This window comes from Chaetomium tenue (assembly GCF_020726465.1).
Source record: "Chaetomium tenue strain MPI-SDFR-AT-0079 chromosome Unknown F5144scaffold_6, whole genome shotgun sequence".
Taxonomy (NCBI): domain Eukaryota; kingdom Fungi; phylum Ascomycota; class Sordariomycetes; order Sordariales; family Chaetomiaceae; genus Chaetomium; species Chaetomium tenue.
This window is the reverse complement of record NW_027117334.1, coordinates 166190-187523: the sequence shown is the minus strand read 5'-3', so window position 1 is coordinate 187523 and position 21334 is coordinate 166190. Positions and strand designations below refer to the sequence as shown.

Below are 21334 nucleotides of genomic sequence, written 5' to 3'. Positions count from 1 at the left end.
ATGCAAGGCACAAGCTTGGCATTGCCGTTTAAGGAAAGAAAAAAAGATGCCGAGATGGGACGGCCGAGATGGGACAAGGCCGAGATGGGACATGCCGAGGTGGGACATGCCCGAGAGGTCGGTCCACAATGGCGCAAGATACCTGCATGATGTCACGGGTGAAATCGCGCTGATAATGCTCCTGGAGTTTGTCACTGCATGCTCTGATGCTTAGATAATAGTGAAATGCATCTGAGGGATGAAATAATACACAGAATGACAAACCAGGGCCAGGAAAAGGGGCCTGAGGGATGTGGTGGTAGTTTTGTGCTGAGTTCATCATCCAACCTGCTTGTTTTGCGTGCTATGCCGTATACGGTTATTTAGGCTTCAGCTGTCGCCGAGTCACGTAACATAGACCGAGGGCGATGACTTTAGCAGGGCTCTAAAGCCTTTGTCACTTGAAACGGATGCAACCAACCATGAACCAACCGACCGAACTTACCGACCGACCGGCCAACAAGCTGAACCTCACCGATCAAAGATGGGCGCGAAAAAGGTAACTGCGTGAATTACACGCCTTGAACAAGTCGCCGATTCAATATCGGCCCCTAAACAAAATGTAGAAATACAAATAAATAGAGAGGACGCTTTCCAATGATGTTGTCTAAGTAGTAGGCAAATACCCCTTTCGCCAGATCCAGGATTCCATGCCATGTCCCCAATGCTCGCAACCTAAATGCCAAAGCTGTCGGTCAAATCCCCCAACAGATCAGCCCAGCCCGGGCTGACCCCAGCGCACATACTGCCAACAAAAGGGAAGGCTTGTTGAACGCCCGCTCCAGCTCCTCCTCCCGGAACACATTCCCTCATGGGCCACGCTCCCACACCACCCGCCGACATGGAGCTCGCCATATCACCACCGCCGCCCGGTCCACCAGCCATATGATCACCCCCATTCACATTCACATTCACATTAACAGCACCCTCGCCACCTGCACCAGCCCCGCCATAAACCTCCTGCGGGCTCACACTCATCGGCGGCGTCAACGTCAGCCCATCCACCCTAGTAATCAGCCTAGCCAGTGTCTTGGCCCCGACCTCCGCCACCTCACTGACCTCAGACAACGCCTCGAGCGTCGCGAGGGCATCCCGCGCCGCCTGCACACACTCCCCGCGCGTGACCTTACCGATGCGCGCCTCCAGTGGATTGGCACTCCGCCGTCCTCCTCCCATGCCCATACCAATTCCCATTCCCATACCCATCCCACCGGGCCCAGGACCGTGCTGAATGGTGTCGCCCGGAAACGTTGGGTCCGCGCACAAGCAGAGCAGCGGAACAGCCGCCTCAAAGGTCGGTACAATGATACCCGAGAAGCGGGTATGGGAACCGCCCATGAGGCGATGCAGCGTGGAGACACACTGCAAAAGGCGGAGGGCGGCAGCAGCGAGGGCGCGCTTGCCGTGGGCCATCATGACCTGCTTGTAGAGCGGGAGGCGGGTGACCTGGTCGGGCTGCTGGAGGACGGTGGGCTTGAAGTTCCAGCAGAGCTGCTCGAAGATGGCGATGTGCAGGAGCTGGCGCTGCAGGACCAGCGTCGGGAGGTGCTCGTCCCATTGCGTGTCGGGCTCGAGCGCGAAGGCGGGCGGCATGGTCTGCAGGAAGGTGCTGCAGAATTCTTCGTAGACTTCTTCGGCCGCGATGACGTCCCACTCTGGGCTGCGCGGCAGGCGGTGGCAGCGCCAGAACTCGGCGAGCCGCGCGCGGAGGATGCGTTCGGTGAAGGCGTTGGGCATGTCGGAGGTTTCTGTGTCGATGCCGATGCTGTCGGGGAGGAGGCGCATCCGGGGGAGGATGTCGGCGTTGAGGGTGTCTGGGAGGAAGGGGATGCGGTCGAGATGCCTCGCCAGGTAACTGTTTCCCAAAGGTAAGTTTTTTGTGCGCAGTGACAGACAAAGAATGAACACATACCTGTCCCAGATGTAGAGGTTGCAATATGTCCGCCGTGTCATCTCCTTGTCCATCTCGTCGGCGCTGCTCGCGGATATGACGGCGTCCAGATGTAACCCGATGTGTTGCGCTACACGACTGGCACAACTGATCATCTCCCAGAAACTATTCATATGACCGATACTCCCCGCCGCGAGACCGCCGTAAGCAATCTGCTGCACGCGCACCAAGGAGCCCCGCGGATACAGCCGGGAGCAGATGGGCCCAAGCACGTAGATGACGTCCTCGCAGGACTTCCGGATCTGGGTGAGTGGTACCCCTTTGATACTGTCGATGGTGTAACTGGGCGACGGAAGAAACTGCGAGGCGTAGCAACATATCCTCAGAATGAGGATGATAAATTCAATCTCGGCCACTGTCGAGACACTGTAGAGTTCCCACCACCGCTGGTACTGCCCGAGGAACCACGGCGGATATAAAAGTTGGTCGAGATGGTTGACTTCGGTCACAAAATATCGTACCAGAAAGTCGATTATTCGACGGCTGGGCATCATTTCCAGGGTCTTGCGGACCTGTGCCTCGACCTCGCTCGGTACCGGCTTGTCTTTGAGGTCGGCTCTGTCATCTTCGGGTGCCAGCTTCCGCACCAGTGCCATGGTGTTGCATTCGCTCCGGCCGTCGTACCCGAACGCCTCCGCCAGCGATGACCACCCGGACCTTTTCCAAGGCGTCCCGAATGTCCGTGGGGAATCGCCTTCCGGCTCGCCGTCGTGCATGATATCCTGCTTCTCCCCCTCGTAACGTTCGGCTACGATCTCAGACTGTCCATCCTCTTCCCTGCTCTTCTCCCGTGGTGTCACCGGGCTGGTTGTCTGTCTTTGGACCTGAAACGAATAATAGGCACACAGCTCCGGTTGGCGCCGACGGCTGCACCTGTTGCACGGGTATTGACGATCGCACTGTCCAGACGCGTCCGCGTTAGCAAAAGCGCGTTCCTCGTAGTCTCCAGTGTAGCCCAATTCCACCGGAGGCTGGTACCTTTTGCTTCCTTGTGTGGCAAGGTATACAGGCCGACACTTCTCGTTTCCGCTTTCCTGAATGCATTGCGATTTATTGTGGATGGCAGTATGGTGGCGGCGCGGCGGCACGGTGGTCGGAGGTTGTCAAATGCCCAAATGGTGTAGTAGGACAAGAACTGGGTAACTTGGACCGTAACTATAATGGTAACTCGAACGCGTAATACGCACGCACCCTGACTAATTCAATACCTCCATGATAAGGAAAGTAGGGTGGGCAAAAGTGGATTTTGATGCGAGATCTTAAAGGTGCAATTGTCTTTTACCCCGCGCTCCGCGATTTGTTCCGACGCGGATATGCGCCTCTGAGGCGCTACCAGCCTTGCAGCAGCAGGCCTCCCTCGGAAGGTACCGAGGTACCTTTGTCGTGGATGGGCTCTGTTCTGCAGGGCTGACTGAGACAATGCCACCCACCATTCTGCCAGACAGGAATCTGAGCGTTGCGAACATGATTTGGGGGGCCACTCCACTCCCCAATCTTCATTCCCAACCTCACCCAAAACTTTCGAAATGCTAGACCCGCAAACAAAAATGGATTTGTTAAGGTTACCTAAGCACAGCTGCAATATGGCCAGAATACCTGGCATCAGGTTCTAGACAAGTACAAGGACCGAGACCGAGCACGTGAGGGGAGGGGACAGTTACAGGCCTGCCCAACCCTAAAATCCGATGTTACATGTACATATCAACCGGGCATGCCGGGGTTAAAGTTGGACAAGCATATTCGCCAACTCATATACTGGATCGGCAACGGGAATACTACCCGTACCCGTCCATACCGCACGCCACTTTGGCTAGTGCAATAGACTAAGCTGAATGAAGGATATAGATGATGCTACTGAAACAACTCCCTCACCGCCTATCAACCTGTCAGTGTCCGTCCAAGGCTCTTTTTCTGCCAACTGAACTGAAGCAGAGCCGCTCAAATCCGCACAATCTTGGGCCAATTATCCCCGTAGAATCGTCGGCGGACGACTGGAACTAAAAAGCTTCCGAGCTTGACTCCTGCATACTTCGTGCTACACAGCATGCTCGGCATACAAATCCACGAGATACCTACCCGAACCAAGCCCCATTTTAACCCTACCTGTGGGGGGCCAACTTGAAGCCAGCATGATCGTAGACGACGGGAACTAAAAAGGCTCGGAGCTTGACATCCCCATACTCTATTGCCCCTGCTGTTTCCATGCCACATTAGTGCGCCTAACCGCTCAACGGCCCACTTGGTTGCAGATAGCTCGCACTCCAAATCCGATGTCTTGGCTTAGGTTTATACGTGTGGGGGCAATGTGGGGGGGAACAAAAGTCTAAAACCGTAAAACGGTCCGGTACTTGACCTCTCCCTACCACCTGCCCATGCCATGCGGTCCGACCCAGAAGCTGACACCGAGGAAAACGCAATTTCTGACCTGGATCGGAAGGTTTGACGGCCTTAACCATCTACAGACTACCGCAACCTCGCCTAGCATTCACTTACATGTAGCTCACAACTACGCCACCACCAGATCCAGCTTTTACTCGAATAGTAACCCCTGGTCCTGTCTCTCACTCTCGTCTCCAGTCCGCATACCAGTCAGCCATCCTCCGGTTACATTCTCTCGGACTGCTCCCTGACTATCTCTGCAGTGTAGATCATGAGGCGTATTGTATGGTGGCAATCGATGGTGCGTGTTCCCTCGGCCTCCTCGCGGATATACACACTCGCGATCTCGCCCTTTAACCCGAGGTGTGGTATGCATGTCATCCGGGCCTCATGCAACCCTTTCCGGCCATGCAGTTTGCGTCATCCGGGAAATCCGTTGCAGATTCCTGGTACAACGCTGACCAACTAGTGCAGCAAGAAGGCAGGTAGTTCCAGCATGCCGAGGCCGACGCTTGTTGTCGATGGCCTATGTGCCATTTATTCGGCTTGTCTTACTCAGGTAATAAGGTTGGCCTAATATGGTAATTACTAGTCCTAGTTCGAATCCTTCGGCCCGCTCCCGCATCTGCGATCCGTTCATCGGCGTCTGTCCCCGCACCCGGCAGTAGGACGCATTAGATATATGTAGAGCCCGAGGCGTTAGATCCAGACCTAAAGCTTATAAATTCTCCCAATCCGGTATCTCTCAGCGCCGCTAATTTGGGTAGTCATCCGTCTTCCCAATCTAGTCTACTACGATCATGACTGCCTTTGAGAGCACAGCTACCAGCGAGCAGGTGGTTACCACCTTCGCTCAACACGTCAAGGGGCGCACCTTTGTCATCACCGGCGCCGGTCACCCTAGCATCGGGAGCTCCATCGCCACAGCCCTCGCCAAAGCATCCCCTGCTCACATCCTCATCGCCTCCCGCACCGCTGCCAACGTCAACCCCGTCCTCGCCGCCATCCACGACATCGACCCCTCCATCAAAACAACCTTCGTCCAGGTCGACCTCTCCGACCATGTCTCGGCCCGCCGCGCCAGCGAAGACATCCTGGCCGCTACCGGCTTCAAGATCGACGTGCTCATCAACAGCGCCGGCAACATGGCCCTGAAGGAGTACACGCTCGACAAGCAAGGCATCGAGCTCCAATTCTCCGTCAACCACCTCGGCCACTTCCTCCTAACCAACCTCCTGGTGCCCGCATTCCTCTCCACCGCCACCACAGGCACCGGCACCAGCACCCGCGTAGTCAACCTCACCAGCGCCGGCTACCAGATCTCTCCCGTACGCTACACCGACCCCTCCTTCTCCTCCGGCGCAACCTACGACCCCTGGTCGGGCTACGGCCAAGCCAAAACCGCCCAGATCCTCTTCGCGTACGGCCTGACGCAGCGGCTCGGCAGTCGCGGGGTGGTGGCGGTAGCCTGCCACCCGGGCTCGAACCTGGACACCAAGCTGGGCGCGCACCTGGTCATGGAGGACTACGCGGATGTGGGGCCGGTGACGCTGCGGAACACGGGAAGGGAGTTTGCGTTTGCGGTGGAGGGCGAGCCAAGGTTTAAGACGTTTGAGCAGATTGGGGCGACGCCGTTGATTGCGGCGTTGGATCCGGAGGTGGGGGCGGTGGTGGAGGGGGCGGGGGTAAGGGGGGTGGTTTGTTATTTGCAGAATGGTCGGGTGATGCAGCCGGTGGTGGAGCATGCATATGGGGAGGGGCATGTTGAGAAGTGTTGGGAGCTGAGTGAGGAGTTGGTTGGTCAGCGTTTTGAGTATGAGGGTTGAGTTTGGTGGGCGGGATTTAGGGGGGATAGAGATACTCACGTCGTGGCGGCATTTGTAGTGACCGGAATGAGATATATGAGGCATCTGACCTTTCTTCACATATGTTGCCAATAGTGCCTCTCGACATTCAGAAGATTCTTGGCACCCGTGCGCGCGAAAGTTACGTAGAGAATGCGAGATTCGGCTAGGGGTCAACTTCGAGAACCTCGACTCGGGACGGTTCATTGTATAAGGCCAACTAGTTCTATAAAGCTATTTACAGCCCGTTTACATCATACAGGTATGCTCTGTGAGGATTTCAGAATAGGTTTGGTCTAAAACGAGGACTGCTGTATTTATTTTGCTACATGATTCTCATATACTTCATGTAACATGTCTTTCGTAAGAAGAAACACCACCTCTATAGGGGTGATGACATAGTGTACACTAGCCTATTGCTCGTACCACTCCCTGTTTCAGCCACCGTAAATCATAAGCGTCCAATTACTAGGAGATAAAGCCACCTGTAACTAGTTGCCTCTGTTATTGCTTGAATGTGGATACCTCAACGGAGATGCTGCATGACATGCCAATGGCCAAGGTACATTCGAACCCATGGACTGGGCGAGCCTGATTGATGTCAACATGAGTGGCGTCATTGCCGTATCTGTTCTGCGACGAGCTCGGCCAAGTAAACGAATCTTATACATCTTGAGGCAAGGATGCCCGCTACGCTTGCTGTGAAGCACGCTCATCCTTCGCCAGAGCTCGTAGTGAGAATCATGAAGATCGAAATGGATGTATATTCTGTCATATCCTTACCGGTGGCCTATGCCCTGGAAACATGGGACCACTCTCCGCCACAGACGGTGGTCCAAGTGATATATTATGCAGGCAGAATGGCCCTACCAGCTGGAGGGTGTGCCGACATACAGGCCGGAGTTGCATCGATCTAGCTGATGGGGCAACACCTACCCTGAGAGTCTGAGAAATATGTACCCATTGCCATGGCGTGAGAGCTACATATACTTACCTTCTCTACTTCTGAATAGGGAGTTTATCCGTAACTTAGTAGGTACAAGGAACGTGCCTCGGCTTAAAATAACCCGGTTATGCTGTAGGTATTGTTGGATCATCACAATTGTATGCAGGTCGCTGCGGTTGGTTCCAAGTTACACAGCATCGCGGGGGAAAGAGGGGGAGGGGTGGCGTTACGCTTGGGTTGCGATTCATCTGATGCTACCCGAGTTGCAGGCCTATCCATAAAAGGTACCTTGCACAGGATTCGATCGGGAAGTGAGGCGAGAGCATGGGTGGAAACAAACACTGCAACGACGTCTCCTCAAGGCCCGCAGTTGGCCGGTTGTGAAACCCCCACGAATCATGAATGTGGAAGGCGGGAATGCTGTGACCCTGCCCTCAACTCAACTCTGAGGCGTCATGATTTGGCCAACGTTGCTCTGACAACAACAAATAACCAAGATGGGGTATGTCAAGCCTATGAGGTAGATATCCTTCCTGCATTGTCTCATCTCATAGAGATTTCCCCTTCGTTAAATACATACATGTTGTGTGTGTTGGTTTGCAGCGGAGGCCACAGCCCTCGGAGAAGAATACTACCTAATTACGCAGTACTCGATAATCGTTGGATCAGGAATCGCCCATTGAACGTGCAGTCGCGTGATGCGACGAGGCCAGCCGAATCGTCAAGGAGAGGTTGAGGCATCCAACGCGTCGTTGTTGTATACCCAGGGTTTGATGGCGTATGGATAATTGAGCAGCCGTGGAATCATATCTGACACGAAGTCAACCTCATGTACTGCCTTGGGGTCTCTGTTGGTTTCGCCTACTGTGTTAAGGCGGTGGCTGCCCAGGCTGCGCCCCTTTCCTGGTCAGGGGTAACACCGGCCCTAATTCCAGTTTTGTCAACCATTGCCTGGCTTTTCGCGTCCGCAGGATTGTTAATAATTGTGTTTGCTTCTGGTTCAAGTATTAGGCCGTGTTGCTTCTCAAGTAAAGTGTGTGTAACACGATCTTGGTCATCGTGGGAGATGTCCGGTGTCGAGGAACCAGGGTGTTCCAGCATGATCACCCCGGCTTGCACCACCCCCCTCCCTCCGTGTGCTGTCCATCTGCCTGGCCTCTTTCGGGCCGCAGCCCAACAACGCGGCCGCGATCACGGCCACCCGAATCACGGCAAGGGAAAGCTATTTTTCTGTATTGTTACTCGACAGCAGACTTTCAGGCATCCGTCCCGCATGATGCGCTGAGGCCGACAGCCCCGCAATGATTCGTCAAACAATGGCAGCGTTTCCAGTCGGAATTTTGACCAACGAGGCTCCCGTTCGAGTCACACCAAGTTGGACGTTCATAATGAATGGAAAGCCCGCCATGCGGTCATTAAAGCAAACACTCGCATTATTTTGGAAAGCACAACCAGTTTAACTGCTTCTTACTCAACCTGCTCGTTGCCTATCCCATCCTCAATTCCCCAATCCAGCACCACGGCAAGTGACAAGTCCAATATGTCTTCGCCAGATTCGTCTCGGCGAGCTGGCCGACTCCGACACGTGTTTCTGGAGACGCTTGATGGAAAGCGCTTCGTGCGCAGCCCTCATGAAGGACAGCTTTTTCTCGAAGCCTTACGCACTCAACCATCTCCGAGTCGATGTGTGGAACTACTCTTGTCCAAGCCTGCGGGCTTAAATGCCGTGAGAGAGGCAGTTCGCTCGGACCTATCCGCGGCGTTCATCTCGACCCACACCCTACCCTTTCTACGATTCCTCTCAGACCCCGGGATCAAAACCCTCGTCGATGGGCAGCATCTTGAGCAGGTGCTTCTGGCTATCGCCAACCCCCCGACGCTGCTAAACGCCTTAATCGCTTTGTTCGAGTCGGGTAGCCTTCCGGATGGAGACCTTTATTCGTTTGCTTGGCTAGCACTCGAGCTCATATCGCTCCGCCCAGCAGCGCAAGTGGATGTCTCGAGTCTTGTACAGTGTGTATCGGACGACCAGCGTTTTGTCAAGTCCCAAGACCACACAACTCGCGAATTGGGCTACAAGATTAAGAAGGTCATTCAGCTTCGATCTTCTCCGGGCCACAAAGAGAAACCCGGCGGACCCGGTGGGCGACACGACAACGACTTTGCCGATATCAGCAAAATCCACATCTATCCGACGACCGACGAGTTTCTGTCCACACAACAACCGTACTACCAAACAGCGCGGGAAGTCGTGAATATCGAAGTTGAAAAGCGTCCGCGGGCCCATCTGGATAACCACTTCCGTCTTCTCCGGGAAGACATGCTCGCCGGTAAGCTAAACCCTGGTCATCCTAAACATGTGAAGGTTATTCTAACACCGGAGGCAAAGAGCTACGCGAAGACATCCAAGTGGCAACGGGAAGAAAGAAAGGGAGACGGAGTGCCCTAGTGTTGGGTCATTTCGTCCCTGCTGGCATTGACATCGGAGATGAGACGTCGGGGAAATACAAGCGGTGCACGCTGCTCCTGAAATGCTTTTCCGGTCTCGGCATCCTCAACCATATGTCGGATGGTGGGGCCCGAAAAAAGTATCTCAAAGATCATGCAAGTGTTCTCAGGCATCAGGGGTTTGGGGTTTTGTGCCTTGAGCAGGAGATTCTGGGGTTCGCCTTCGTCGACCGTGACATCGACATGCTCGCTCAATCGCCCCCTGTCGTATCGCTCCAGTTCACCGATGACGAAGCCCTTCGGCGCGCCCTGCTTGCCCTGTCGCTTCCCAAACGGCAGCTGGTACAGTTCATTTTGGTTGACACGCCAGTCTTTGCCTACGAGCCGGTCTTACTCGGACTGCAACGTATAACGGACTTGCCGCTTCTCGACCTCCTAGTCAACCCCGCTGCCATCCCCGATTCCGGGTTTCAGACGCCGAAAGGTCTAGGCCCACTCATCTCTAGGCTCGAGGCTGCCGCAAAGACTCTGGATCCCGACGGCGTCGTGAGACTGATGAAAAGGTCAACGGGCAGATTAGTTGAGGTCGACGATTCCCAACTCAACGCCCTGCTTCTCGCCCTGACCAGCCCAGTGAGCCTCATCCAAGGCCCTCCAGGTACGTGCCCCACCCCGTTGTCGACCATGGCGAGTCTTGTCACTAATGTTGGTGTCTTCAATGTTAACAGGGACCGGAAAATCCTTTATTGGGGCTCAGATTGCGCGCTGTTTGTTCGAGGCCGGCCTTCGTATCCTGGTCTTGAGTTACACCAACCACGCCCTCGATCAGTTCTTGGAGGATCTCCTCAACGCAGGGATCCCGGACCAAGGAATAGTTCGAATTGGCTCCAAGGCAAAATGCACGCCACAAACCGCACACCTGCTCTTATCTGATCAAAGAAGGCAATTCCGCCGCTCCCAACAAGGATGGGAGATCATCGATCTTCTCAAGCAGGAAGCGGCAAGCCTAGGGGAGAGACTCAAGGGGGCGTTACAACGGTTCACGAGCTTCTCTCCCAAGTGGCATGATATTCAGGACTATTTGGAATTTGAAGACGGAGGTGAGGCCTTTCTCGACGCCCTTCAGGTTCCAACACAGAGCAATGGCTGGGCTCAGGCGGGTAGAGGGGGCAAGGCGATCGGTCCCGACTATCTTTACCTACAGTGGATCAGAGGTCAAGGCCCAGGAAAGGTTTCGAAGCGCCTTTCTCCCACCGCAAAGACTGTGTGGAACATGCCGCCCCCGGTTCGGGAGCAGCATCACACCAAGTGGCTACGGGCTATGCTAGAGGAACATCTTCAGATCATCGAGGATCTCAGCCGAGACTTTAACGACGTGCAGAGAAAGATCAGCCTCCAGTTTAGCGAGGCCGACGCAAACGCCGTCCTCGAAAAGAAGATCATCGGGTGTACCACAACTGGAGCGGCGAAATACGACCGCCTGATCCGGGCAGCAAAGCCGGACGTTATCTTGATTGAGGAGTCGGGCGAGATCCTCGAGAGCCATGTGTTGACGGCCCTTGCAAGCACAGTCAAACAGCTCGTATTGATTGGAGACCACAAACAACTGCGCCCAAAGATCAACAATTACGCACTTTCTGTCGAGAGAGGTGATGGTTTTGACCTTAACCGCTCGCTCTTTGAGCGCCTCATCCTGCAGGGCGCAAATCATGCAACCCTCCACAAGCAACACCGGATGGTTCCCGAGATTTCCGTCTTTGCCCGGGAGCTCACTTATCCAAACTTGCTCGACGGACCCAAGACTAGCGGTCGGCCGGAGATACTCGGGCTGCAGGACCGAGTCATCTTCCTGAATCACACCAAACAGGAAGATACGGACAAGCAGATTCGAGACCGCCGTGACCCCGGCATGAAGGAGAGCAAGAAGAACACATTTGAAGCAGAGATGGTCCTGCGGTGCGTCAAGTACCTCGGCCAGCAGGGGTACGCCTCGGACAAGATTGTCATCTTGACACCTTATCTGGGCCAGCTGCGCGTCCTACGGGATCTCTTGGCCAAAAACCAGCATGATCCTGCACTGAGCGAGATGGACAAGAACGAACTGATCCGGGCTGGACTGATAAGCGCAGCGGCCGCCAATCTCGACAAGAAGCCTCTCCGCATATCAACAATAGGTCTGTCTCTTCGTCCCTAATCCCGGCAGTGGCACAAACTGACCAGCCATCAGACAACTATCAGGGTGAGGAGAGCGACATCGTGATCGCGTCACTTACACGTAGCAACCCATCCGGAGATATCGGTTTCATGTCGGCCCCAGAGCGCTTGAATGTTTTGATCACCCGTGCTCGGAACGGCATCGTGCTCATCGGAAACATGGACACCTTCATGAATAGCAAGAAAGGAAAGGTCACTTGGCATCCCTTTTTTGACCTACTCAAGAGGAAGGGTCATCTGTACGATGGTCTCCCCGTGTATTGCGGCAAACATCCAAAGAGGACGGCGTTGCTCAAGGACCCATTGGACTTTGACAAGTCGTGCCCTGACGGAGGGTGCACTGAGTTATGGTGCGTAGCTTCGTTTTTCGAGTGGCGGCGCAGAAGTTTGCTAACAAGATACAGCGATGCCCCCCTGAAATGCGGCGTCCACAAATGCACATCCCGATGTCATCGTGTCGTCGACCACAGCCGCCAAGAATGCAAACAACTGGTGTCAAAGGTGTGCGATAGGCAACATAAAACTAAGGTCCTCTGCGGGAAGCAAAAGGACGGTTGCCACAAGTGCATTCAAGAAGACAAAGAGACCGAGCGGAGGGTCAAGCGAGATCTGCAGCTGGAACAAGACCGCGCGCAGCGCGAGGCCGAGTACACCAAGAAGCTCCAGGAGATCCAGGATGAAATCGAGCATCAGCGTCGTATCAATAAGTACGAGGCCGAAGAGGAGCTGCGCCAGCAGACACTCGAGCAGCAACTTTCCGACCTCGAGGCCTTGAAAGATGCACAGCAGAGGCTTCGTCAACAGAACAAGCTCAAGCAAGAGGCAGCAGAACAAGCTGCCAAGGCGAAGGCGACCGCCACCACGCGATCAAAAGACAAAAAGCCCGCCGCGTCATCCAAGGACCCTGACTGGTCAAGTGGTGCCCAGGCAGAATGGGATATTTTAAAGCAGTACGAGGGAGCACAGAGCAAACCACTGGACGACTTGATGGAGATGATCGGACTGGAAGAGGTCAAGCAGGAGTTCCTCAGCGTCAAGTCAAAGGTCGATACTGCCCTGCGGCAAGGAATTACGATGAAGGCAGAGAGGTTCAGTTGCTCCATGCTTGGAAATCCCGGAACTGGTGAGTTTCGTCCAACTTCTTCGTTATCTTTCTCTTTCCCTTGGATCTGACATCTTTTTAGGAAAGACGACCGTCGCACGCATGTACGCCCAGTTCCTGACAGAGCTTTGTGTCATTCCCGGCTCGTGTTTTAAAGAAAATACCGGCGCTGGCCTGGCAAACATGGGCGTTTTGGGCTGCCAAAGCTTGGTCGACGAAATCCTTAATGAGGGTGGCGGCGTGTTGTTCATCGACGAGGCCTATCAGTTGACCTCCGGCAACAGCCCCGGCGGAGGAGCCGTCCTCGACTACCTACTCGCCGAAGTGGAGAATCTCAGAGGCAAGGTCGTCTTCGTACTTGCTGGATACAACAAGCAGATGGAGAGCTTTTTTGCTCACAACCCGGGGCTCCCCAGCCGCTTCCCTGTCGACATGAAATTTGCCGATTATACGGATGAGGAGCTCCTGAAAATCTTGGAGCTCAAGATCAACAAGAAGTACAATGACAGTATGACCTGTGAAGACGGACTAACCGGGTTGTATTGCCGCATTGTTTCAAGACGCATCGGGTATTCGCGTGGAAAGGAAGGTTTTGGTAATGCCCGAGCCGTCGAGAACGCCTTGGACAAGATCTCCCGCAGACAAGCAAACCGCCTGCGGAGAGAGCGCAAGATGAAGGGTGCCAAGCCAAATGATCTCTTCTTTACCAAGGAGGACTTGATCGGACCGGAACCGGGCGAAGCACTTACCAGATGCGAAGCCTGGAAGAAACTACAGGGCTTGATCGGTCTTGGAGCGGTCAAACAGGCAGTCATGTCCCTGGTCGACAGCATCCAGCAGAATTACATCCGGGAACTGGAAGAGCAGCCCCCGATCCAGTACTCGCTCAACAAGGTCTTCCTCGGCAACCCCGGCACGGGAAAAACGACTGTGGCAAAGCTGTATGGAGCTATTTTGGTATCCCTTGGGTTGTTGTCCAAGGGAGAAGGTAAGCAAACCACACGATATTCACTCCGCATCAGGACTAACAGGGTTGCAGTTATCGTCAAGAACCCCTCCGACTTCGTCGGCGCCCATCTAGGACAATCGGAGCAGCAAACAAAGGGCATCCTCGCTGCAGCGGTTGGCAAGGTTCTAGTCATTGACGAAGCCTACGGCCTCTATGGTGGTGGATCACAGAGCGGGACCTCGGATCCGTACAAAACTGCCGTCATCGACACCATTGTAGCAGATGTCCAAAGCGTTCCAGGTGACGACCGTTGCGTCTTGTTACTTGGATACAAAGACCAAATGGAGGAGATGTTCCAGAATGTCAACCCTGGGCTGAGCCGGCGTTTCCCCATTGCATCAGGGTTCAATTTCGAGGATTTCACAAACGAAGAGATGCGCAGCATCTTCGACCTCAAGACCAAGCAGCAGGCTTATCAGGTCACCGATCAAGCGGCGGACGTGGCAATGGAAATGCTCAACCGAGCACGAAATCGACCCAACTTCGGCAATGCAGGCGAAATCGACATCCTCCTCGATGCTACCAAGGCCCGGCATCAGTCTCGTTTCTCGAAAGGAGAGGCAAAGTCCGCCAGCCTTCTAGAAGCACTAGACTTCGATGAGAACTTTGACCGAGCAGCAAAGTCCAAGACCAATGTTCACAAGCTTTTTGAAGCCACGGTCGGTTCGGAGCAAATCGTCACGCTGCTCCAGGGTTACCAGGACACCGTTCGCACGATGAAATCTTTGGAAATGGACCCCAAGGAAAACATACCCTTCAACTTCCTCTTCAGGGGCCCACCTGGGACAGGCAAAACGACCACGGCCAAGAAGATGGGCCAGGTGTTCTACGACATGGGCTTCATCGCCGCAGCCGAGGTCGTCGAGTGCTCTGCCACGGACCTGATCGGGCAATACGTCGGCCAGACAGGACCAAAGGTTCAGCAGCTCTTCGACAAAGCCCTCGGAAGGGTTCTCTTCGTCGACGAGGCGTACCGGCTGGCGGAGGGACATTTTGCCAAAGAAGCCATGGATGAGATCGTGGACTCGGTTACCAAAAACCGGTACTACAAGAAGCTTGTCATTATCTTGGCTGGGTACGAGGACGATATCAACCGGCTGATGTCTGTCAACACAGGCCTAACCTCACGGTTCCCAGAGGTGATCGACTTCCGGGCGCTGACGGCTGAGGAATGCGTGGCACTCATGCTCCAGCTGCTGGAAAAGCAAAGGACGACTCTCGTGGAGAAGAGCAAGAAGGAGTTTGATATATCCTGCCTCAAGACTCCTACCATTTCGTTCAGACAATCTTTGCTTCAAACATTCCGTGATCTCATAGCCCAAGACAACTGGGCCAGCGCACGGGATGTTCAAGCCCTATCAAAGAACATCTTCAACCAGACCCTCCGCGACAAACAGGGGCTAGCCCAGGGCATCCTAGTACTCAACGAGGCCGTCATCACCACCGAGCTGGAGGTCATGCTGAAGGAGCGCGCATCACGAGCCAGCTCCGCCAAACAACCCCCCTCCTTCAACCTCCACGACCTCCTTCAACAACCCCCGCCCCAAGCCGCGCCCACCCCCCCGCAACACTCAACCTCCACCTCGACCTCCCAAACCACCGCCCCCCCTCCCCCATCCCCCACCGAACCCCCCAACGACACCCCCCCACCCCCCACCAAACTCGCCACCCGCCCCAAACCCACCGACACCACGAACAAACCACCCCCTCCCTCCCCCATCCCCAAACGCGACGCCGGCGTCAGCGACATCGTCTGGGCGCAGCTCCAGCACGACCGCCAGGTGCAAGAGCAGCGCGAGGCCGAGTACCAGCAGCTGAAGCAGGCGGCCAAGACGGCGAGCGACGCGGCGCGCGATGCGATCGTCAAGAGGCTGTTGGCGGAGGAGGAGGCGCGCAAGAAGGCGGAGGAGGCGCGGAGGAAGTTGAAGGAGATGGGGTTGTGTCCGGCGGGGTATGAGTGGATTCAGCAGGTTGGGGGGTGGCGGTGTGCGGGGGGGTCGCATTCTGTGATGGCGGGGGAGGGGGGGTTGGGGTTGTGAGTGCACGGGTTCAGGGGTTTGTTTGTTTGTTTATTGGGGCGGTTATGTGGTTGCCAGGGGCAGAGGGCAGAGAAAAGGGGGCAAGGAATCAAGAATGACATCTTCCCATCGCTATCTGTTGCGAAAATTTGTCTAATGATATTGAAGGTACTTCGTGGTATAACCAACGCTCAGATCTACTCGCTCTCTCAGTACCCGGCTGGGATCAGTTAATATCCCCCCCTGTTCAGCACTCCCCCGTACGGTCCAGACCCGTGTAGCTCATACCCTCGAAAATCACCATTGAGCTCTGGACGAAGGTCCTCTGCTACTAATTCCGTGGCCATGGGTGGTAAGCTCCCGATCTCCTTTGGCCCCGTGTTGTCGATATATGCCACGGGGCCGTCATCCGGTAGGAAGCCACCGGTCTCCGGACCTCGCTGCCGCCGTCGTTTCCACAGGCAAAACATTACCAGGGCCACAATACAAGCCAGGCCTGCTGCGCCGCCCACGGCCGCGCCCACAATTGTGCCAATGCTCACGGATGTCTCCGTTGTAGGGTCCGATTCGGGCTCGTTCTGTCCCCCGTTGTTGCCACTGCTACCGCCGCTCTCTCCATCATCCGTAGTATGGTTGTCGGTGGTTCCGAGACCATCTCCGCTACTCTCGGGACTGCATTGCTCGCTAGTTTGGGATACCGGAACTAGGGTACTTTTGCGGGATGGATTTCCTTGCCACATAGTGAATGTGCCGGCTTCGTGATTTATCATGAGATACGCCGCAGTTAGGAAGTAGCGGCCGAGGGTTGATGGCTGCTGGTTGGTAACGGAGTATACAAGGAGGTCCTTTTGAGATTGGTCGACGACACGGGAACCGTCTTCGGCATACCCAATTCGAGGGACGATGAACTGGTTGTTTGGCACCCGGATGCGGAGACCGGAAGACAGCACAAAGGTTAGGTCGCCGTCGAAGCTATAGCAAACCGGCATTTGTCAGCGTCATCGCTCTCGTTGTGGTACTTATCTTACAGCGCTCACTTACACTGAATCACTTGCCGTCGTGTTGAGCATCGTGGCGAGCGCGTGGAATGCAGTTATTGACATGGAAGGAGAAGAGGAAACCAATCCCGCCTTTTTCCGCAATTCGGTCGCGATATCGACCGGGACTTCCCACAAGAGCTGGCGTTGCGGGACAATGCAAGACCTTACTGGGAGGTTGCCTGACATGATACTCACATCGGCCCCGTGTGGAAAGTTGGCGATGACGTCCACGATAATGACCCTCATACCGGTCCAGCACCCCATATTCTCGCTATAATCAAGCTGCGCCGTAAAGTTCTCCCCAATCACCTTCTCCTTGTCGTACCCGCCGAGTACGATTGCTCCATCCATGTCCGCACTACCCATCCACATGCGGCCCCAGAAGATGGACCAGACTCGGGAAGGGATCTGGCGTGCCGCTACCAGGGCGTTAAGGTAAGTTGAGTTAGGCCCCAAGCCAAGCGCATGGGAAATCGTAAAGCCGCCGTCCCATTGTAACCGTGGGATTCCCACGGGGATCGTCACAGGTTCTTTATCGCCGGCGGCAAACCGATCCGTGCCAGCTAGGCTGGAGGATACGAGTTTGGGGATCCCAGACTCTGAACCTAGAGTATCGATCTCTACGGGGGCACCACCCGCATCAATGACGTCCGTTGTCTTGGTGAAGCTGGTCGATTCAGTTTCGTAGTAGTATCCACCTCGGCGGACACGGCAAATCTCGTCGTTGTCGATCAACTTGGTGTTGCAAGCGGTTTGGTCGTCGTAAATGTACGTATTGTTCAAGTCTCTACCCCCCAAGATGTTAGTACCTCCTGGGGTTCTGCGGTAATAAGTCCTGGGAAGCGGAGGGGGCCGGGGGGGGGCTCACGGCCAGGGAAGCATAACAAGATTCTGGGGCGGTGTGCCGATTCTCACAGGTATACCTCTCATTAGGGATCCAGGGACACGAGGATTGACTTGGGTATCAGCAAGGGGAAAGGATAAGGGCGCGGGCGGCTGAGGACACCCCACCGCGAGGGACCGCCCGGCCCAAACGGCGACGACAAGTCCCCATATCAACATTATGAACATTTCTGAAGACGGTGCCGTCTAGCTTCCGTCTACATAATATTGAAAGTTGCAACAACAAAAAGAAAGGAAAACAAAGAAAGGTGCAACAGAGGCAAAACTGGAAGGCCACTCCCTTCTTTTCCGCCCCCAACCATGCCGCGGAAATGATCTATAATGGGGGCAAAATCAACAGAAGGCCAAGGCCATGTTTACCGCCCCCAATGTATTCGGTTAGCTGATTGGTATCATGGATGCGGGAACGAAATTAGTCGCGCCTTCAAGCGTTTAAGCCTGCCAGATGATGGCGTAGCCGATGACGATACCCCACCTAAGGTGCATACTGGCCTGTTGAGCCAGAGTCACCCCCGTGATCTTCAGGGCCCAATCCACATGTTTAGTTGAGGTTATTAGGTATACATATCGTGCAAGCCGGGCATAGAACCATTTAACGACAGACGCCGAAGGAGCTTAATCGAACTATTTACCTTACCAAGATGTATGGACTCCTTTTGTCGTTGCACATAAACGCTAGGATCAAGGCCGGGAGATGAGAAGGATGACTTCGCTGCTTGGCACTTTGCCGACAACCAGGTTGGTTGGATATCAGTATGTACCCACACGCGCTTATGCTGCAACTATGTGACGCTGCGGGCCGCTTCTGAGACCTCCACCGCCTCCTCCGGCTCCGAGTCCCTACCAGCCTCGTCATCCTCCATGCTGGAGAGTCCCAAAACAGCTCGAACCCCCTCACATGAGCTCACGCTAGCCTGCAACAACTCCTGAACAAACGCCTCCCTCTTGTCCAAACGTATCTCATCCGCAACCGCACTCACCTCTTCCTTGTACTCGGGATGTGTGCAGACAAAGAGGAGGTCGGCGTAATCCCCCGGCTTCCCCCTCCCGTATGACTGGAACTTGGCCTTGACCAAGGGTCCAACCTTAAGGAAACGGACACCGGTGCTATGGCCTTGGATGATGTGGCGTATCTCGGTGGCCGCATTGAGGTCCATCGGCATACCGTGGCCCTCGCTTTTCTGCCACTTGAGGTCAATTTGGACCTGCTGCTCCCCGACTTTGACAAATGTCCTGGCGACGCCGCCCATCCAGGACATCTTGTTCCTCGGGCGAGTGACTCTTTTGTGTGGTAACAACGGGCCGGCGTCAGCGCCGGTCGTCTGATATGTTCGGGTACAACGTTTTACAAGGAAATTAGGTGCTTACCGTTCCTCATGGTTCAACAAATCCAGGGTCGTCTGTAGACTCTGGGAGCCCGTCACTGCCAAATCCACGTCATCGGTCGTACGGCCGGAGCCACGGAAATAAAAGTTCATGCCCCCCATTACGCCGTATGGGACCTGGTGATGGTTGAAGAGGTCGGCAATGATTTGCAAAGCCTCAATCTGCTGGCCTACGGTGGCCTCGGTGGCAACCTCTTCCAACTCATCGAGGTCGGCGGGAGGGTAGTATTGGCAAGGCATGTCTGGTGAACCTTGAGCCTTAATTCTGTGTAAAGTGAGATAGAGGACGTCGATAAATGGCAAGCGGGGCAGATGAGCAGTTCGTCCAGTGCAGCCCGAGATGTGTCCATGATGAACCAACGAGGAATGTTTCCGCGGCGTTCTGCGGGGGCACAGCAGCCAGTGTTTACCCCTGGATTGGCCACGGACCGGGGACCCAACAACGGCCAATAGGACCCGGCCTACCTAAACCGCCCGCCGCGCCCCTGGGAGGGAACCGGTGTTTGATGTTTTAACTTAGGGTGTGGCGGGGCGGCACTGCGACCATTTGAGGGAGAGTAGTCCCGCCCTTTGTGTTTGTAATCGAAAGCGGCGCTTTTCGGAGTTAATCATCACGCGCAAGCAGGGGCTGGCGTTGGGGTGACGGAGCAAGATACGCAGAACACCGGTCAGACGGCACACATCACTACAAGTATTCTTATTGTGGATCTCGGGAGGCTTGCAAGAAATCCAGTTGAATGTGTGATTGTGCATTGTTAGGGTAAGTATAAAATGCTAGTAATGCACCGCCTCCTACACCGGACGGTCCTTGGTCCTGGGATCCTCTGGAGACTTGATTCTCCTCCATCGCGTGAAGTACCGGCCCTGTTTCATCGGCTCTATGCGCCTCTCCTTGGCCTCTTTACTTGCCATCTCGTTCCACAGCTCTTCCAACGATTTCGACGAAAGAAAGCCGTATCGGCCACTATCAACCGTGGCATGTTCGTTCCTACGTTCAATGAAACTGGCGCTGTCCTTCTGGAGCGCTGCGAACCCAATGTTTTGAGCCCCCCAGTCCACTGTGAGATCCATCCCATCAATAAAATCAGAGATGTCGGCCACCATCTGCTGCAGGAGCAGTGAGCGAGCAAACTGAACCAGAGACGCATACGGCACGCCGTTCCTACTCTTCTCCACATGGCTGGCTGTTGAAGGGTCGACGAAGCAGTCAGATGACGGTACCAGGATAAACCAGAAATTGTAACCCTTCAGGCGGAAACAAGTGAAGGTATGGCGCCGGGACCAAGGTACGGGATGGGGGCCCTGGGCAACTTCGTACTTGTCTCCACTGGCCGTGGAGAGGAGAAGATGGCGGGCTTCTTCAAGCTTGTCGTCGGGGATACAAAGGTCCCATTCCTACCCGCAAGTCAGCAAGTGAACGAAATTACAAGCATGGCTGCATGACCCCCAAGTGACGGATGGGCTTACATCTGTTACCCTGGCGGCACCATAGTAGCGCAATGCCTTGACTCCAATCACACATGAGGGGATATTCCCGCTTGACAGGTGATCCACTACTTCTAAGATCTCGTTGACACCTTGTGGGCTTGTGTCCTTGCCCGAAAAATCTCGGAGGCCGGGCAATGCAGGTTGGTCAACCGGGCTTAACATCTTGGAACGTTCTTGTGAATGGGAGCAAAATGAGTTTGGATGGGATTAAAGGATTGTTGGGTGTGTTGGACAATCGCGGTGGTCATGAGAGTGAGCAGTTGGTTGATTTGCACGACTTGGTGGGTGGGCGAGGAGGTGAAGTTGGGAGGCCTGTGTGGAGAAAGCCGGAGCGGCAAAGAGGCTGTTGGGGCGCTGCAACCCCAGGCTTAGGCTAACTATAGGTTCCGGGGCCCTGTCTGCGAACAAGAAACTTAGCCGTTTGTGGCGCATTCAAGCGGTCTCATCTATGAGGCACATACATCGGCCGGCCACCCTCTGGCCAACCCACCGGCCACATACATAACGACTTAATACAGATGATGAACGGTCTTACCAAACGTATTGGCCCACTTACTATGCCGCCTTT

The 21334-nt window shown here is 54.9% G+C and overlaps 7 protein-coding genes across 7 annotated transcripts; 3 read left to right on the top strand and 4 right to left on the bottom strand.

The window, feature by feature from the left end:
* Window positions 1–714: 714 nt before the first annotated feature.
* On the bottom strand, window positions 715–2586 carry F5144DRAFT_605110 (uncharacterized protein; the record flags this gene model as incomplete). The annotated part of the gene is made up of 2 exons (XM_066791405.1): window positions 715–1894; window positions 1952–2586. 2 exons carry the CDS (start codon window positions 2584–2586, stop codon window positions 715–717), a joined length of 1815 nt encoding a protein of 604 aa, XP_066639288.1.
* Window positions 2587–4921: 2335 nt separating this feature from the next.
* On the top strand, window positions 4922–6383 carry F5144DRAFT_655883 (uncharacterized protein; the record flags this gene model as incomplete). Its single annotated transcript, XM_066793143.1, has 3 exons — window positions 4922–6027; window positions 6082–6169; window positions 6310–6383. The coding sequence occupies exons 1-3, from the start codon at window positions 5170–5172 to the stop codon at window positions 6381–6383; spliced, it is 1020 nt and encodes a 339-aa protein (XP_066639287.1). The 5' UTR covers window positions 4922–5169.
* Window positions 6384–7798: 1415 nt separating this feature from the next.
* Window positions 7799–8511, top strand: F5144DRAFT_333202 (uncharacterized protein). Its single transcript, XM_066784142.1, has one exon. The coding sequence runs from the start codon at window positions 7989–7991 to the stop codon at window positions 8442–8444; it is 456 nt and encodes a 151-aa protein (XP_066639286.1). The 5' UTR covers window positions 7799–7988; the 3' UTR covers window positions 8445–8511.
* A 28-nt stretch (window positions 8512–8539) lies between these two features.
* F5144DRAFT_622738 (P-loop containing nucleoside triphosphate hydrolase protein) lies at window positions 8540–15971 on the top strand (the record flags this gene model as incomplete). The annotated part of the gene is made up of 7 exons (XM_066792115.1): window positions 8540–9489; window positions 9549–10265; window positions 10336–11781; window positions 11835–12171; window positions 12226–12944; window positions 13006–13911; window positions 13963–15971. The coding sequence occupies exons 1-7, from the start codon at window positions 8700–8702 to the stop codon at window positions 15969–15971; spliced, it is 6924 nt and encodes a 2307-aa protein (XP_066639285.1). The 5' UTR covers window positions 8540–8699.
* A 104-nt stretch (window positions 15972–16075) lies between these two features.
* Window positions 16076–18368, bottom strand: F5144DRAFT_333175 (aspartic peptidase domain-containing protein). The gene is made up of 3 exons (XM_066784141.1): window positions 17859–18368; window positions 16992–17777; window positions 16076–16922 (listed from the first exon to the last, which is right to left on the bottom strand). The coding sequence occupies exons 1-3, from the start codon at window positions 18059–18061 to the stop codon at window positions 16181–16183; spliced, it is 1731 nt and encodes a 576-aa protein (XP_066639284.1). The 5' UTR covers window positions 18062–18368; the 3' UTR covers window positions 16076–16180.
* Window positions 18369–18580: 212 nt separating this feature from the next.
* F5144DRAFT_580780 (uncharacterized protein) lies at window positions 18581–19811 on the bottom strand. Its single transcript, XM_066789395.1, has 2 exons — window positions 19262–19811; window positions 18581–19174 (listed from the first exon to the last, which is right to left on the bottom strand). Exons 1-2 carry the CDS (start codon window positions 19516–19518, stop codon window positions 18676–18678), a joined length of 756 nt encoding a protein of 251 aa, XP_066639283.1. The 5' UTR covers window positions 19519–19811; the 3' UTR covers window positions 18581–18675.
* A 195-nt stretch (window positions 19812–20006) lies between these two features.
* On the bottom strand, window positions 20007–21074 carry F5144DRAFT_632030 (uncharacterized protein). The gene is made up of 2 exons (XM_066792478.1): window positions 20746–21074; window positions 20007–20673 (listed from the first exon to the last, which is right to left on the bottom strand). Exons 1-2 carry the CDS (start codon window positions 20926–20928, stop codon window positions 20071–20073), a joined length of 786 nt encoding a protein of 261 aa, XP_066639282.1. The 5' UTR covers window positions 20929–21074; the 3' UTR covers window positions 20007–20070.
* Between the last annotated feature and the right edge of the window lie 260 nt (window positions 21075–21334).

What these genes read in the sequence shown, in the direction of transcription:
- F5144DRAFT_333202 (XM_066784142.1), top strand. Translation starts at nt 7,989, where the DNA reads ATGTACTGCCTTGGGGTCTCTGTTGGTTTCGCCTACTGTGTTAAGGCG.
- F5144DRAFT_632030 (XM_066792478.1), bottom strand. Translation starts at nt 20,928, where the DNA reads ATGTTAAGCCCGGTTGACCAACCTGCATTGCCCGGCCTCCGAGATTTT. An exon ending in GTGCCGCCAGGGTAACAGAT is followed by an intron (nt 20,674 to 20,745) that starts GTAAGCCCATCC and finishes ACTTGCGGGTAG; the next exon opens with GAATGGGACCTTTGTATCCC.
- F5144DRAFT_580780 (XM_066789395.1), bottom strand. Translation starts at nt 19,518, where the DNA reads ATGCCTTGCCAATACTACCCTCCCGCCGACCTCGATGAGTTGGAAGAG. An exon ending in TTGTTGAACCATGAGGAACG is followed by an intron (nt 19,175 to 19,261) that starts GTAAGCACCTAA and finishes ACCACACAAAAG; the next exon opens with AGTCACTCGCCCGAGGAACA.
- F5144DRAFT_333175 (XM_066784141.1), bottom strand. Translation starts at nt 18,061, where the DNA reads ATGTTCATAATGTTGATATGGGGACTTGTCGTCGCCGTTTGGGCCGGG. An exon ending in CTTGTTATGCTTCCCTGGCC is followed by an intron (nt 17,778 to 17,858) that starts GTGAGCCCCCCC and finishes CTTGGGGGGTAG; the next exon opens with AGACTTGAACAATACGTACA. An exon ending in ACGACGGCAAGTGATTCAGT is followed by an intron (nt 16,923 to 16,991) that starts GTAAGTGAGCGC and finishes GGTTTGCTATAG; the next exon opens with CTTCGACGGCGACCTAACCT.